This window comes from Brienomyrus brachyistius, chromosome 18, assembly GCF_023856365.1.
Source record: "Brienomyrus brachyistius isolate T26 chromosome 18, BBRACH_0.4, whole genome shotgun sequence".
Classification (NCBI taxonomy): Eukaryota; Metazoa; Chordata; class Actinopteri; order Osteoglossiformes; family Mormyridae; genus Brienomyrus; species Brienomyrus brachyistius.
The window spans coordinates 19,635,335-19,652,351 of record NC_064550.1 but is presented as its reverse complement, the minus strand read 5'-3'; the positions used below and the strand labels follow the sequence as shown (position 1 = coordinate 19,652,351).

General features: G+C 49.5%; 1 protein-coding gene across 1 annotated transcript in view; it reads left to right on the top strand.

Annotated features, from left to right (window-relative positions):
• LOC125712727 (glutamate receptor ionotropic, kainate 4-like) overlaps positions 1-17,017 on the top strand; it is a 216,649-nt gene that overhangs the window by 159,321 nt on the left and 40,311 nt on the right. Inside the window, exons 8-11 of the mRNA XM_048983114.1 lie at positions 1,612-1,665; positions 13,918-14,079; positions 16,171-16,323; positions 16,744-16,848. Of these exons, the coding sequence (XP_048839071.1) occupies positions 1,612-1,665; positions 13,918-14,079; positions 16,171-16,323; positions 16,744-16,848 (474 nt within the window). The remainder of the gene's footprint in view (positions 1-1,611; positions 1,666-13,917; positions 14,080-16,170; positions 16,324-16,743; positions 16,849-17,017) is intronic.

Here is a 17,017-nt window from a genome sequence, read left to right as displayed (position 1 = left end):
GAAGACATGAAATGAGAAAAAAAAAGAAATTATGTTTTATTTGCCATTTGCACAAGTACAGGTCCATCAGAATGCTTCTTTTCACGTGTCCCATCTTGAGAACAAAGCTTGGGGTTCAAGCTCAAGGTCAGGCTATTAATCTGGGGCCCCTGGAGTATTTTGGAGGGGGGGGTGGGTAAGAGCCTTGCTGAAGGCCCCGATGGACACTGAGGATGGGATTCGAACCAACAACCAGACACAGGCAAGGAGGAGTGCCCCCCCACATCACTGCCACATGTAAATGCACACGATTAAACTGTGACTTATCATGCATCCTCTCTGTATTCTGTGTACGGCACAGGTGTCCGTTGACTTACATCCTATCGAGTAATGCTCGATCTCATTTACGTCTGAGTTCCACAGTAAATAATAAAACTCTGATGGGGAGCTTCTTCAAAATGGACGTAGTAGGAAGTTAGCAGGTGTATGTATCTCTATGTAACAGGTGCAGTTGACTGGGCAGCGCTGCCGGCCGTATAATGACCCACTCTCATATCTAACTGTAATACAGTGTGTTTACAGTAATGTGTGTGTGATGGACGGCTACAATAAGCAGATAAGTACAGCGCCTGTACTGTGCTATTTCATTACATACAAAGAAACTTACTGTACTGTACAAGAACATATTTCACCGAAGCTTCAAGTGCCGCTGTCTCTCTCAGCTCCCGTTGTTTCCTGCTCTGTGCATCGTTTAATTTCATAGTGCAATTCGTACCTTATTTTTGGTGAAATATAAGTGCAATCTCTATATAAAGTGCTGTGGTTTATATTTACATTATTATTTGCTATAGAGTACTGTGTGTATATTACAGTACTGTACTTAATGCCTTGCCTCTCCACATAACTATCGAGATACGCCCATATTGACTTGGGTGGGCGTGGTCCCAAATGCGGACGTGAGTCAAGGGATACCTGTATATGGGGCGATATGCAGGCTTGCCCTGGTTGCCATGGTGATGGAGCCGATGATGCATTCTGTTCACCATTTTCGGTCATAATTGAAAGGTTGGTGCACGTCTCACCAAAGATTGCCTCGATGCAGCCGCCGATTAGATCGCTCTCGTCAGCACGGACTCGAACACGCTAAGAAAAAATAAGTCTATACTTAAGCCATCCATCCTGGAGACGTTTATGACGCTATCAGTCATTCACGAGCCATAATCAGGAGCCCTAGAGCAGGAAATGGTGCCTTTCATGGCTTTTTAAATGTGTGTTATGTTTTTAGAAGAATGCTGGTTCATTACGAGCTGTTATGAAAAGCCCTTATTATGAAAGCAACATATCCGCCTGTCTGTGTCTGTATTTATGTGAAGATATATATAAAAAAATCCTTCCAAAGGCTTGTAATGCTTTTCTAATTTGTTTATATATTTTGACATTTCATGGTCTATTGACTCCATCACTTACTTGCCCTGCTATTTGGGGTGTAAAATGCGTGTAAATGTGGCATCAGATAGAAGGTCATGGTCTTGTAATCGACCCGATAAGGCTCAGCTGTGTGATTGGAGGAAACTGAAGACAAACTGGCCAATAATCTCACTGCCACCCCCACCCCTCTGTCTTCCCTCTCAGGCCTCGGACTTGGGGATGCTCACCATCTACTACACCTACATCTTCACCTCACTGGTAAGGCCTGTGCTGAATGAACAGAGGGATTTGTCATGTTAAGTATAAACAGGTCCTTGGATTACTGAGGGGGGCTGGATATTCTATCCTTTTGTTAAAAAGCACTTTTATTTCAGTGTTGGGGGCATCAACGTGCTTTGAGCTCCTATTGGAGTGATGAGTTTGTGTGCCGATTTCCCACTGGCTGTTCATTGGCGTGCCTTTGCCCTTGGATGATCGGGCTTGTTCCTCCTCCGTCATGTGCCATGTGTTCTGTAGCAACTGGGGCGTAGCGGGAAGGAGGGCAGGTCGGGGGGGGTGGGGGGGGGACATCATCCAGCAGCCTTGGTACCGATGTCATACCATGGTGAAAAAGGTGGACCAGCGTAACCCTAACCCTGTTTATCCAGGCACGAGTCTCCCATCCACAGGAATTGGAATAGAATCTTTCCACAAGCTGTTTTTGGCCTATTTGACTATTGCCTTATTTCCAGTAAGTTCTGGAACCAGTACCGCTCGAAGTCCATGTGGCACCCCAGGCGAGGTTCGCCGGCAGCCCCTGCTCCTGCGAGACAAAGTGAAATCGGCTCGCTAAGTCGACGTCTAGGGGACACCCTTGTCGCCTAAAGGCTTGACCGGCCCTGTTCAGAACTGGCGGGAGACGTTATTTTCTCGTGGTTGGTACTTCTGGAGGGAATGAATGGTCATGAAGGTATTGCAGAGGTCGGGCGTTCTGGGGCCGGGGGCCTGCCCTGGGTGTTACCGGCTCCCTGTCCACTTGTACGTTGCTTTGCGTAATGTTGATTAATTAATCAGCTGATTGGTTGTCATTTTGTGGCATGATGGGTTTCACACGCTCCTGGCTGACACCTGGCTCGGGGTAGGAGAGCTTTTCCTTTTCACCAACGACCACATTCTCGTGTCTCTCCCTGTACCGCTGATGGTTTACAGTCATATACACGACCGGTGATCATTCACTATTAATCATCGTTAAATTGACTTGCCCTTTGCCTTTACATTCCGAGGTCCATAGTAAATAGAATGCACCGATCGAGAGACACCCAAACGTGGACGTGGTATTAATTTAGCGGGTGTATTGCTTAGTGTAACCGGCACAGAAGAATGGGCAGCACTGGCAGCTGTATAACGACTCACTGACATATCTAATGTGTAAACATGTGTTTAATTGCCATGTTCATACACTAACGGTGATAAAGGTAGGGGCTGTCTCAGGTACCCGGGCACAGGGTGCCAATCGGAGCCCTACAAGTGTCTTGGAGTACGAGTCCAGACTCAACGCATTTCCCTTCCTATTTAGGCCCCTCCCCTTCCTCTTCTTGGCACAGGGGACCGCCCCTTTGACCAGCGGCCTCTCGCTGAGATCGCTGCAGGGTCATCCAGCGTCCCGTCTGCTCCGTGTTTCCTGAGGTCGCCCCGTGCGATGAAAGCTTCCAACTGACACGATCCACATTCCCGTCCACATCATACACATCAGGGTGACGGTGGTCCGGCTGCTCCGTGGACACGATCCACATTCCCGTCCACATCATACACATCAGGGTGACGGTGGTCCGGCTGCTCCGTGGACACGATCCACATTCCCGTCCACATCATACACATCAGGGTGACGGTGGTCCGGCTGCTCCCTGAAGCGGTGGAGCTTCGCCTCATTAAGAGCTGTGTGAAAACGGAAAGGTGTCATTTTAGTTTTTGGCCCTGTAATTATTTCATGGTGTTATTGCCTCTAAAATGATGCATGGCTAGCAGCCGCTTGTTAAAACTCTACACTGTGACAAAAAGCTAAAGTGGAACGAGGGCCGACTCCTGGATCTATGCAGGCTCCGCCACCCAGGTGCGAGAAAAGCTTTAAATCCACCTTCCCGTGCATATTTTTCATCTGTAAATCAATGATTGTGGATTAGGTTTGATATAATGTGATGCTGCTTATTCATTGGGTTCTGTACTTGTGGACATCGTAACGCTTTTACAGTGACGGTAACTACAGCTGTCTACTCTGGACTTTTTAATCAGTTTTATTCCACTTGATTAAATTTTATTCAACTTGTTTTTTTATTTAATAAAACAGAAATAAGTGAATAATTCTGCGGACGGAGGAATGAAATCGTGCCACACAAAAAAATTGTGCTGGGGACTTGGAACTGGGGACCGAGGACTGGGGACTTGACTGGGGACTGGGGACTTGGGAAACGGGGGGGTGGGGGGGGGTGGCGTAAGAGTCCCGAAAATAGCCCCCTTCTATCACATCTTGAGAGGGGTGGGGGCTTTCGATTGGGACCTGGGGCCCTTCTTGTAAGGATAATGAACATGGCGGTGATCAATGACTGCCCCATTAACTCAGTGGGTTGCAGTCACAAATTGGAAATCTGGTGGACATGGTGTCATTTGCCACCCCCCCCACCCCCCCCACCCCCCTTCGGCCCTCCTTCCCACAGTGAATCGTTTGCTGCTCGTTTCAGTCTCTCCTTGAAAGTAAGTGGCTTCTTGTCACTCACTGGAATAACTGCACCCGTACAAATTATATTTACACTTCCAAAGTGGCGTACAAGTCTGGCAACGACGCATCACAAACATGCATGCTGTCGAGGAGTCAACTAGGCATGAGTATGGCTGGGTTGAGCTTCCGGTGAATGTCCAGTTACAAGTGTAGCCAGTATTGGAACAAGAGCCACAAAACGACGTCCAACAGCAAGAACCTGATACGACAACTCAATGACCAGAAAGTGCAGCATTTAGAACATTCTGGGAGCATGGAGTGGTATTGGGCTAGTAGAGGCGTAATTGGGTCTTGAGGCATTTCTTGAAGGCGGAGGAACCAAACATAAGAAGTGCTTGGCACCAGACCCCTGGGACAGACCAGCCATCTAGACTCCCGGGACAGACCAGCCATCCAGACCCCCAGGACAGACCAGCCATCCAGACCCCCAGGATAGATTAACCATCAGCTTCTTCTGGAGTGAAAACCTCAATAACTGCCTCAATTGTGGAATCAGGCTGGATGCACATTTTCCGTTTGCAGTCTACACATCATCCTTCATCCAGTTGACTGGCTTCCGGATCTGGGCTCCCCCGGCTGGCGCCGCCAGCACTCAGCGTCGCTCCACTTTGAGCCGTCGCAACGGATCCGTCACAGATGGACAGCCCGAGTTGTCTACCAGAATCCCGGATATCTTTCTTCCGGAACCCCTGTCAACGCGCCGAGGATTCGCCGGCCTCCTCAGATGTCGGCACGTATGTTCATGCCGACATTGTCCGAGACGGTTAGCGGGCTGGTTCACGGGGGCAAGGAACTGTCTGTCAAACGGTTCTCATCGCGCCTGCACCTGCCTTCTCCTCAGCCCTGTTTCCCCTGGCTGAGTCGCACCTTAAACGCCGATTTAGATTTTGGTCTCGGCTGCAGATGAGTTGACAGGTAACGGCACAGACAGAGAAGCTCGAACCAGACCCTTCTTAACCCCCCTCCCCCCAGGTGGGTGGGCATCGCAGTCGAGCGTCTGCTGACATCCGTAGATGGGCAGAGGAGAGAAGGGCATGCACCCCCGCTCGTCTCCTGCGCCGGCGTTGTAGCGTGTTTGGCATCTTGACCTTCCGTGCTCTCTCTCTCTCTCTCTCTCTCTCTCACACACACACACACTCTCGCTCACAGCCTTGCCAAATCCCAGTTAAGAGAAGCCACAGGAGAACTGACTCCTTACGTGGGCTGAGCTTCTGCTGAGGCGGCTTCTGAGCTGAAGGGCCTCCCCTTGACACGGGCTGTGCCTGTCGATGATGGTGCGACTCCATAGGAGGATTTGCCTGGAGGTTTCCTGACCACACACCTCAGCTAATTAGATTTTCGGTGGGATGATAACCCCTGTTTTTGCAATCAGGGTGCTGGGGAGCAAAGTTGGCACCGTGAGGGGGTCGGCGGGCAGACTCATTCCCACAAGTGTGCCCCCTCAACCAAATGCCACCTGCCCTCCCGATCGACAAGTACCCACCAGGGAACCCTCCTAGACCTCTGACTCAATTTGAACCCTGGTACCCCCCCAACATACCCAAATGCTCACTTTAGGCTGGTGTACTGTTAACTGTAGTGGCAGGGGCACCATGGGGGGGGGCGTAGCATCAGGACAATTCCTGAGTGACAGGGGCCCTAACAAGTTTTGAACATAGTTGGATTGTTCAGAGTTGGGGGCCCAATATGACGTATTTTTATGGGACCCAAAATCTCTGGCAGCACCCCTGGCCACTGACCCCCCACCCCCCCGTGAAGATTTTGGACCTGGTTTCCAGATTACCTCTGGCGCCAACACTGCTGGGGAAGCCCCGAAACAGCGCTCGCAGACATTCTCCGAGCTCGTGATCCTCGGCTACTCACCACACACCACAGAGATAGACAGAGCCAGCATCCACTTAAACCCTGCAGAAAGACATTAAGTTTTTATTTGAAAATCCTGTCATGGACGAATCCTTCACATGCTGAGGCACAGCGGCAGTGAAATTGTACCTTGTGCTTCTCTCGCACGAAGTTCTGCTTGCCGCATCGAGCGAGTCAGGTAACGCATCGCCGCAAAGTGATTCCATTGTTTTAATTCCTCTTTTCTAATTAGGTCTGCTGTCAGGACAAGCCGAATGCATCGTTGACTGACACACAAAGAATGCGACACTTGTTTATCTGTTACACGGCTCTCTGTGGCTCCTACATCTGCTCGGCTGATTCTCGTGGCTTTTTTAACGCTTCTAATTCTTCATGCATAGAAGTGTGTCTCGCTAGTGCCGGGCGTGCGAGATCCGCTCCCTCCCTCACTTCCGGAGAGCCGTCAAAGTGAGATGTGATCCCCAGTTGCCAGGTGGTGTTTGGGTATCTCTCCCCCCCCCCCCCCCCAACTTGGAAGGTCATTTGAAGGTCAGGCAAGCGATTGGCCACATGTGGGCGCCGCTTCTGATGGATGCTTGGTGCGATCTTCAAAAACGAAAGACTTATGATTGGCGGGATGATTGCAGCAGGCGTGCAGAGATGAGCGTGGCCGCCGACAAGTTCCACAAACTCAGCATCATAGCTGCTTTTTACTCTCTACCTTTACTGACTGGGCTTTTAAATGATCCTCCATCATAAAAAGTCCATCGCAAACCCCAGCACTTACCTCTCCCTGTGTGTTCGCCCACTGCTCCTTCAGAAACGACTCCTTCAGTATCTTTCCGTACAGCCGCAGATCTGTCTGTGCACAGGTTATACCTTATCCCTGCTTTTCAGCCTGTAGTCTGGTTTTCTACATCAGTCGGCTGGATGATGACAGGGTAGAACAGGTAGCACTAAATCACCCTTATTTAGAGTCTTTAAGCAGTCGCTGGAAGCGGCTGGGCGGGTGAAACTGGCAGAGCACCCCGCCCTGAACCTCCGTATCCACTTTTAGATCTGCGGGGCTGACAGGTAAGATATTACGCACATTTAGCAGATACTTATTTTTTGTGGGAGAGAATAAGTTCAGAGAGTTGCTGCAGCATTGAGGGGTTAAGGGCCTCAACACTGAAATCACTCCGCTGATCCTGGGATTCAAACCAGTGACCTTTCCGTCACTGCCACTGCACTCACTGAGTCACAGACCGATTTACCCGAATCCAAATTAAATCGCTGTTTACTCTGTATTCTCTCACACCCCCACCCCCAAATGAGGTATCGCTTTAGTTGCTCTCCACCTGCTGTTGCCTTTCTAAAACTCGCACATCCAACACGACCGGTCGGTGACCTTTGACCCTCTTCCGAAGTGCTGCACTGAAGAAGAGGAATGAATCAAAGAGGAATGATCTCCCAACGGCCGTCTCACTGCACTCTGCAGACCACAGAGATGAAATGTCCTGCACCTGTAGATGCTGCAGGGCCTTAATTAGCTCTGCTGATGATGATGTTGCATTTTCGGGTTTGATTGATGCAGACATACTTTGGATGCAATTTTACTGGTTCTTTACGCTGGTTTGCATTGAATATCTTTTCTTTCTTTCTTTCTTTCTTTCTTTCTTTCTTTCTTTCTTCCATCCATCCATCCATTCATGCATTTATTTTTCCATAACTTCTTTTCCAGTGTGGGCCCAGGATGAGCATAGCGCCCACTTCAGGCCATGCAGTAGAAGTACTCCTTAGCCAGGCTACTACTCTACTGCAGGGCACACAGACACACAGATACACACGCACACGGTATCACAAACTATGTGTTTTAGAGACAACAGCTAAACTAATGCATGTTTTTTGACTGCAGGCAAAAACATGAAAACCAACAGGATTTTTTTTTTCCTTTGGGTAAAGTGATAAATAATTTTTAATATGCCAAACTGCAGTGTCGCTAAAGCCTAGCTTGTTCATCCTGTACAACCTCACATGGGTGTTTGTGACGGACATTGTGGCACGTGCCATCCCAGGGCCCACAGCTCGCCCTCCTCGCATTGGTCTATTAGGTCCTTAGGTTAATTGATTTTGCTCGTTGCTGACCCCGTTCGTCCACACGGCTTGGTAAGGAGCAGACTTCCGCCTCCTCTTTCGGAATCTGCAATCATATTTCCACCTTCAGATCCCTTTTTATTGCATTTCTATTCGAAAAGACCCATTTATTAGCGGTTCACGGAAGGTGCCGGAACCACGGCTGTATTTCCAATATATTTTTCCCACCTTAGGCTTTATTTGTTTGTTTGGTATGTCTTCTGTCAGCTGTACGCTGCAGGGATTTCGGCGTGAGGAATGAAAACAGCAGGCTGAGATCCGGCGTGTTTTCTGGTTAGGAAATAAGACCCTTTTATGTTCATATTTAACAATTATTCTGGAGTCTGACGTGACGCGAAGCTGCGCATCGACATTGTCATGGGTTTAGAGCCACTAGCTTTGAGCGAGGCATCCAATTCAGGAAAGCATTTTAGCAGCAAATGCAGAAAGATCTCTGAAACCACGAGAAGCAACTGGAGACATTTGAAACAACATTTTAAACGGAGGGTGAGGGGCGATCCAACTAGCCCACCCGCCACTGACTTGTTGTTTTTGTGTTTTGGGTCTGCTAAGGACACCCAGACTTTGGGTTTATGTAAGAGGGCTTCTGGAAAGAGGTTAATGTTTTAAAAGTCATCCAAGCTGTTTTTGGGCAGATGGCCCTCTGGTGTAATTACCTTCTCAGCTTCTTACTGGATATAATTTTATAATGCAGATTTGTCATATTTTTTTCCAGGAAAATGGCACAAACAAAACAAAACAAACAGCTTTGGTAAAAACCATATTAATTAGCAACCCCCCCGCCGCCCCCTGTGGATAGAGTGGGGCTGGGAGATTGTGTGCAAGAAGCAACTGGTATCAGCGGTGATTGTTACCTCCCCCCCAGCGTGGTGGGAGCACGTTGGCGGGAACCGGCCTCGCTTCCACAGCCTCAGGTCTGCAGCTGTTCTCCGGTGTAGCTGTGCTCCGGTGTAGCTGTGCTCCGGTGTAGCTGTGCTCCGCTGTAGCTGTTCTCCGCTGTAGCTGTGCTCCGGTGTAGCTGTTCTCCGCTGTAGCTGTGCTCCGCTGTAGCTGTTCTCCGCTGTAGCTGTTCTCCGCTGTAGCTGTGCTCCGCTGTAGCTGTTCTCCGCTGTAGCTGTGCTCCGGTGTAGCTGTGCTCCGCTGTAGCTGTTCTCCGCTGTAGCTGTGCTCCGGTGTAGCTGTTCTCCGCTGTAGCTGCGCTCCGGTGTAGCTGTTCTCCGGTGTAGCGGTTCTCCGCTGTAGCTGTTCTCCGCTGTAGCTGCGCTCCGGTGTAGCTGTTCTCCGCTGTTGCTGTTCTCCGCTGTTGCTGTTGTCCGCTGTAGCTGCGCTCCGCTGTAGCTGTTCTCCGCTGTTGCTGTTCTCCGCTGTTGCTGTTCTCCGGTGTAGCTGTTCTCCGGTGTAGCTGTTCTCCGCTGTAGCTGTGCTAGCACAGGGCAAGCAGGGTCACCAGCACAGCCCTTTGATTAGGGAGGGAGAGCCTGCATGGTTCGCCTTACTGTGAACTTACAATAGAATGGACCAACGGATGGATGGAAGAAAGAAAGAAAGAAAGAAAGAAAGAAAGAAAGAAAGAAAGAAAGAAAGAAAGAAAGAAAGAAAATCTATTTTGGGTTTGTGACCCTGCATTAGACTTGCTGTTCTTTGATAATGGATGGATGGATGGATGGATGGATGGATGGATGGATGGATGTCTGCTTTAACCCTGTGACCCTGTTTTAGGCTGGTTTTTCTGACAGAATGAACTAATGAAGAATTGAATTGAATTGAATTGAATTGAATTGAACTGAACTGACTTATTTTCTTCACATGAGTCCTGTGTACTTAGACTTGCAGTTCCAGGAGGAAGCATGAATGTCCACTTCAGAGATTGGCGGTATTTTTAAAAAGTGACCCAATATGTTCATAGAAGGTGAAGAGTGTCTGGACATGTTCTGTTGTCTCAGATCTGCATTTGATTCCCAGGCAGGTATTGCCTTAATCCACAGTACGGGGAACACCTGCGCTCTCGCGGTGTGGGCGTGGGGGTGGGGGGGGGGGGGTGCAGCTTGAGCCACACGGTCCACAAGGCAAACTAGAAAAGACCATAATCCCCTGCAGCAGGAAGAGGACGTGCATGAAGGTAGCGTGAAAGATTATGAGCATGTCCTCAGTCACAGTCAGCGATCTGCCGGCTCTGAAGAGGATAGTCTGGCACATCTTTGGGTCCCTGGAAACCGTCCTCTGATGAGCCAAGACCTCCTTCGGCAAAGCGCTTCACCTGCCCACGCCCCCACCCTCAAGTTCTCACTCTATGCCAGAAAGGACTTCTGCCATTCGCTGTGCTGTGCCGCGACATTTCTGGGGGACTGAAATGTCCACGGGGATGAAGGTCATTCCTACAGCAGCCTATCAGCGTCTATAAAAATGGAGGCTCCCACTAGGGTTTGGGGTCCTTTCACTGCATAGATTCTTATCCATAAAATAAAATGCTATTTCGGAAAACGAGGCAACGTGCCCTGTGCGCATGGTGGGTTAGGGCAGGATTCTGATTGGCTAACCAGGGGCCTCCTCTCCTTCCCGCGAGATTCAGGCGACAGAGGGCCCTACCTGTGGGGCCCAAGTCAGAGGAAATAAAAGACAGTCGGGCGGGGGGGTTATCTTGGAGACTGTACCCTCCCTAGAGGCTGGGAAGTGATCTGCCTCAATGGACCTGCAACTCATGCAAACATTCCAACCCATCCCCCCCCCCCGTCCCCCACGGACTGTTTACACTAACAATTCCTAAAGTCGTCCCCTGGGTCCCTCAGTCATTAAACCAGCGATACACCTGACTCAGGTAATTAACTCCTCATTAAGCCGTTTATTAGTTGAATCATTTAAGCTGCCAGCGGATCATACGTAGAGCTTCACGCCTCGGGAGAGATCTGAGAGTGTTGAGCACTCGACGCAATCTCCCCTGCCCCCACCACTGGGTCCGTCGGGGGACACATTTGCCGGCTCCGAACACACCTGTGTGTTGCACCCAACAGGCCGTGTTTAATGGCTACCGCTGCTTCTCACTGGCCTTCCTACTAGCCTATTAAACACCGGGTGGCTCGAATGTGATCATGTGACTGGTGATTACTGCCAAAGTGCCCAAAAGAAGGAGAAAAATGAGATGCAAATGTGGCTCAATTATTTACCTCAAAGTTACAATGTATCCTTTTATTACACTGTTCTGCTTATCATGCCTTTCAGCAATGATTCCTTTCTAACACTAAAAGCCAGCATGTTTTTAATAATGTGTCACCAAGAAGGGTTTTAGAATTTTACCTAGATGCACCAATTGTAGTATTAAGCTTGATGTTGTATTTTATTTTTAAAGCATTTTTATTTTTATTTCTTTTACACAATTTAACTAGACATCTTGATATTTATTTGTGCATTTATATATAAATACAGTATATACATTCACATATTTATACACAGGGCTGTCAACTTTGCTCAGCTGGCTGCCGTGAGATTTTCAATTCCAGACTAGTCTGCACGCACATGCACACGCATTTACATGTATGTTACAGTTTTATTACCTTGTAAATAGTCTGTAGAGTTTGCAAACTACCCCGACGCTTTTCATGTAGCTAATTTTAGGTTTATAATGGAATAATATAGATTTTGCCCTAACATGTCTTTCATGAGTGTGAGTCAGAAAGTGTGTCACGCACGGCGGATGCGTGAGAGTTGGACACCCTGTATGTGTGTGTGTGTGTGTGTGTGTCTGTTTTATTTGGTTCCTATCTCTACAGGAATCGTTATTGACTGACCCTGAGTCAGTTCCCTCTTTTAGTACCTTCTCCAGACCAGGCACTTTTCGCTTGAACATGAACTACTGGAGGGTCACTTACAGCAATAAACCTGATGACTGGTTGACCACGAGCGTCGTTGCTAACATGGAAATTACATGGAAGTGCAGGGACAGGGATGCAGAAGATTGAGCATATGGGATTATTGCCAGTGCCCAGAGTGAAACCTGCTAATGCTTATTAGCAGGATAGCATTACATCGTTTTTTATTCTTTGTAAAACAAGATCGATCTGCTGGCCAGATTTAATAAGAATCATAAACTTGTTGCGGGTCGTATAAGTAAAATATAAATAAAAAGCTGTGTCCCAATTTGATCGCAATCGATTCCCCCAATAACTAACAAACAACTAATACAACGGCTAATTTATCCTCCATTGGTTTGGGGTGGAGGTGTAGTTTTCTATGAAATGATGTGTGAAGTTTTACCTACGAACCTTTCGCATCTCCCATGCTTAGTTAGCATTAAGATCCCGGTTCCTGTTGTGTGATGTGAGAGCGACACACAGAAGAGGCCAGGAGCTACAAACACTGCAGGCAGAGACAGCCAAGGGGCTCGTAAACCAGGAGCAGGTTCCGGAACTTCAGTGTAAAGGCACCCATAGACATTGACATGGCATTAAGCTTTCAAATACCTACCTCCCTACTTGCCAAATCCTGATGATTTTGCCCATTTGCCCATGTTATTTTATGCCGTATCCAGTCCCCTCAGTTGAAGGTCCAACGTTAGAGCCCCTCCCATTGCTTGAACTCGGAATCCTCCAGATTACAGTTCTTGCCAGCAGCGCTCGCTCTGCCACATTGCTTTGTACAGCGCACGGCATTTCCGGGCATTTGTTTAAAGCACCCCAAGCTCAGTGCGTCCACGCTTCCACGGACATTATCTCCGCTAAGCAGCGGCTGAGGAGGGCACGTCCGTCATCTGGAGCCAAAGGCAGCCCGCTCTCTAAATTTTGTCGTCTGCTGCCTGCACCTGTCATCTCCCTGGCGTGGGATGTGCCGCATCGAGTTCTGGCGGGCCGCTACGTTCTAGAGAGAGCGCCAAGGAGCTTAACGGCGGAACAAACGGGTTATCGCTCTCTCCTGGCTTGTTTTGATCGCATTCCCTCTTTCTTCTTGCTAGGAGGTTTGGCCTCCAGCAGCACCGACCGCATTGAGTCTCCCCGCTGACTTCTCTACCCTCAGTGAGATAAACCACTTTCTTGTTAATTACAGAAGAAATCTGCAAAAAAATGATAAAAAAAGGTGCGAAGTAATGAAATGATACCGCATGTGTAATATAAGACGGTATGAACATAAGAGTAACACGGGAAAAAAAGATTCTCTTCCTTCTTTGTTAATCTCAATATTTTTTGAAGTAGTTCTTGGTGGGAGATCTATGACCCCTTCATGTGCTTCAGCGCCTCCTGGGGGGGGTCCCTGCCATCTTCAGAGCCGCTCTGTTGTTACCCTCTCGGGGGGATTTGTGGGGGGGCGAGGGGCACATTCGCAGGCGACCTGTAGTCCTCGGTGTCTAAACTGACGCGACATAGACATTTACCTCTCAGTCAGTGGCTGGGGGAGGGGGGTGGGGGGTGTGTGTCACTGTCCTTAAAGGCCCGATTGTTTCGGAGGATTACTCAGCCCCGTGCTGGGACTCGACTGTGTGCTCTGCTTTGCTTTGATTCACATATGCCAGTCACTGACTGAAAATTCAATAAACCCGGACGAGTCTTTGATCGCCAATTTCTTTTTAATGACCTTGTAAATCGGTTAAATGCATATAAATAAATTCAACTCAGGTCTCATTGAGAGACATATGTACCTTGGAATTCCTTTTGTTGAATATATGTATGTATATGTGACGTTTTGCATAATGTTGATATCACGGAACAAGTTCCTGTGGTTCTTGAGGTGGATGTCACCAAGGAGACGAAGTAGCAGGTGGCGCCGTGCAGCTCACTGGCTTCTCCCGCCCACAGGAATTCTCTCTGCTGCAGCTGGACGACGTGGTGGACCAGCGGGTGAACATCGTGGGCTTCTCTGTCTTCAATCACAGCCACCCCTTCTTCCATGACTTCCTCCTCAGCCTTAATCGCTCCTGGCAGGAGAACTGTGACCACGCCCCCTTCGCCGGGGCTCCGGTGAGCTAGGCTCTGGGGGTGTGGGGGCGGGAGGGAAGTGCTGGAATTGGAGGGGCTCTGAGGAGAACCCATAAGAGAGAGAATGTGTCCATCTCACAAGAATTAGTGCCACCCGCCTCCAGTTGCAGGTCGCAACCTGTTTGAACCCTCCCCCAGGATGGGGTGCCAACCCATCTCAGGACACACTCACACTTTGGCAACTCCAATTAACCTCAGCATGTTTGTGGACTGGGGGGGAGAGATCCAGAGCACCAGAGGAAACCCTACAATGGCACAGGGAGAATGTGCAAATTCCACACACATGGAAGCCTGGCAGAGACTCAGACCCAGGTGGCAGAGGTGTGAGATACCAGTACTAACCACCTCACCCCTATGCCACCCATCTTCTCTCGCTCATTATTCAATTTTAATTTTGCTAAATGTTTTCAAGTTCCTGAAAATATAACCTATTTTTGTCAAGAGATTTTTCTTCATACAGAAGCACGGTTTGTTACATTTGAACTGTGGATGATTTTTGAGCTGTGTGTGTTTTGAAAAACTGTAATTGCCGGTACCAGGTTTAGAACAGCATTTGGAATGAGGGATGTAGGAAATATAGGCTGACATACCTGAACCATCCTGGGAGGTCATGTGACGCATCCTTGGGCTATCACATGACCCATCCTGGAAGGTCATGTGACGCATCCTTGGGCTATCACATGACCCATCCTGGAAGGTCACGTGACGCATCCTTGGGCTATCACATGACCCATCCTGGAAGGTCACGTGACGCATCCTTGGGCTATCACATGACCCATCCTGGAAGGTCATGTGACGCATCCTTGGGCTATCACATGACCCATCCTGGAAGGTCACCGACTTGCATTTTGACACACTTAAGGTGTATTGGTTGTTTCGCAGAGAAAGAAGAGGTATTGGGGGGAGTGTATGAAACACCATGGATTTAGAGCCACGGATTTAAACCATCCGGTGGCTGTGCGTTACCCCCGGGGGCCGCAAATACAGGCTGTCGGAGGAAAAGGAGACATGATGGCGTTTCTCAGATGGGCGCCACCAGCTGGGCTGTCTGGCAAGCCTGATGAAGTGGGGGGGGGGGGGATGAGTCTGCAACACCACACAGTCCGTCAGCCAACTCACTCTGCTCTCCCCTGTCTGCACACACACACAGATACACACACACAGTCGGGTAAACATATCTTTCTGGGGACCGCTCATTCATAACTATGACAACCTTAACCCCTGTCTAGCCTTAACCATAACCATAAGTAACCAAGCAAAATACAAGAGTTTTTATTTTTGGACTTTGTGGTCCCCCACTGTACTCTTATGATATCTGCGGGGGGGGGGGGGCTCCTCCATGATCAGTTTTGCCGACCTGGGGCTCATGAGGGCTTGAGTACTTTAGCACACAGACAGATTTTGCTGACCGGGTGGGGTGAGTCCCCCAATATAAAGTGTGCAGCCCTATGTTATGGCAGATGGCCAGTCCAGCCCTGCACACACACACACACACACACACACACAAAAGCGCTACTTTAACCTCATATCTGGGCTGTAATACTAATCGATAGCTTACTTATTGCCCCGCCCCTGCTTAGAGACCCCGCCCCTTGGCCTGAAAATCCCACCGACATTGAATGACATGCTGACATTTTGGAAACTATGATTCTATGCTGCGTCCCCACCTGTATTTTTGCCAGTCCTGGCCTGTCGGGGATGCAGAGCAGTCCCCCCCCCCCCCCGTGAGTGAGCATTGTGTTTCTGCTTTATGTTTGGCACAAACCGCACTGCACCTCCCCAGCTTTGGCAGAGATGAGGCAGCCGGGCGGGCAAATGGAGTCGCAGCAGTCCCAGGACCCCTTTCATCCGCATTTTGGCAGGGACACGCTTCCACACCATCCCACACAATGTTTGCACACACGGGGGCCTTTGTGCCCAAACATGCGGACACGCGGCGAACCTGCAAACGGAGGCTTCTGCTTGACCCCCCCGTGCGCCACCTTGTGCTTGGCTTACTAATCGCGAATGCGCTGGGAGCCGTCCAAACGCTAGACAGTGATGTGACCCCGCTGTGCCCCTCCCCTTCCTCAGCTGTCCTCGGCGCTGATGTATGACGCAGTGCATGCCGTGGTGGGGGCCGTCCAGGAGCTGAACCGCAGCCAGAATGTAGGTGCCACGCAGCTCTCCTGCAAGTCCTCCAAGATCTGGGAGCACGGTACCAGCCTGATGAACTACCTGCGGATGGTGAGGTCCCCCCCCCCCCATTCCACCTCCCTCTCTTCCCTCTGGGGACGGAAGCCAACAACCTCTCCTTAGACATCTTTACTAGAGACGACCGCCTTATTAAGACCTAACAGCTGTATGAATTAATTATGATTGATCCATTATTAAGCTGATTGGCTGAAAGTGCAATCAATAAAAGCCCTTAAATAATACATATAGCAAGGTTTGGTCTTTTTTAAGCCAATCTCGCATTTGTGTGACGTGGCCTTAAAAGTGGATGTAATACAATTAAGGGCACGGAATCGAAGAAGGAAGACTTGTACTTCTAGGCTCTGGGGGGGGATCAGATGCAGTGGGGATGGGTTTGGGTGTAAGCGATGCTCTGGGGGGTGGCGGCTGCTGCGGAGCAATGATGTGCCCCCGTGTGTCTCCCCTGGACAGGTAGAGTTGGATGGCCTCACAGGGCACATCGAGTTCAACAGCAAGGGCCAGAGAGCCAACTACGCCCTACGGGTCATGCAGAGCACCAGAGACGGGTTAAGGCAGGTAAAGTCACGTCCGGGCCGCCGGGGGTCAGCGGGGCACGGAGCTACAGTTACTGTGGGGGCCGCGGGAGACGGCTTTCCCAGACCCAAGGTTTTTTTTTAAGGTGGGGGCATATGAGGGGCTATAATACATACAGAAGGCATAACCTTGTCATTGATGTTATTTTTTT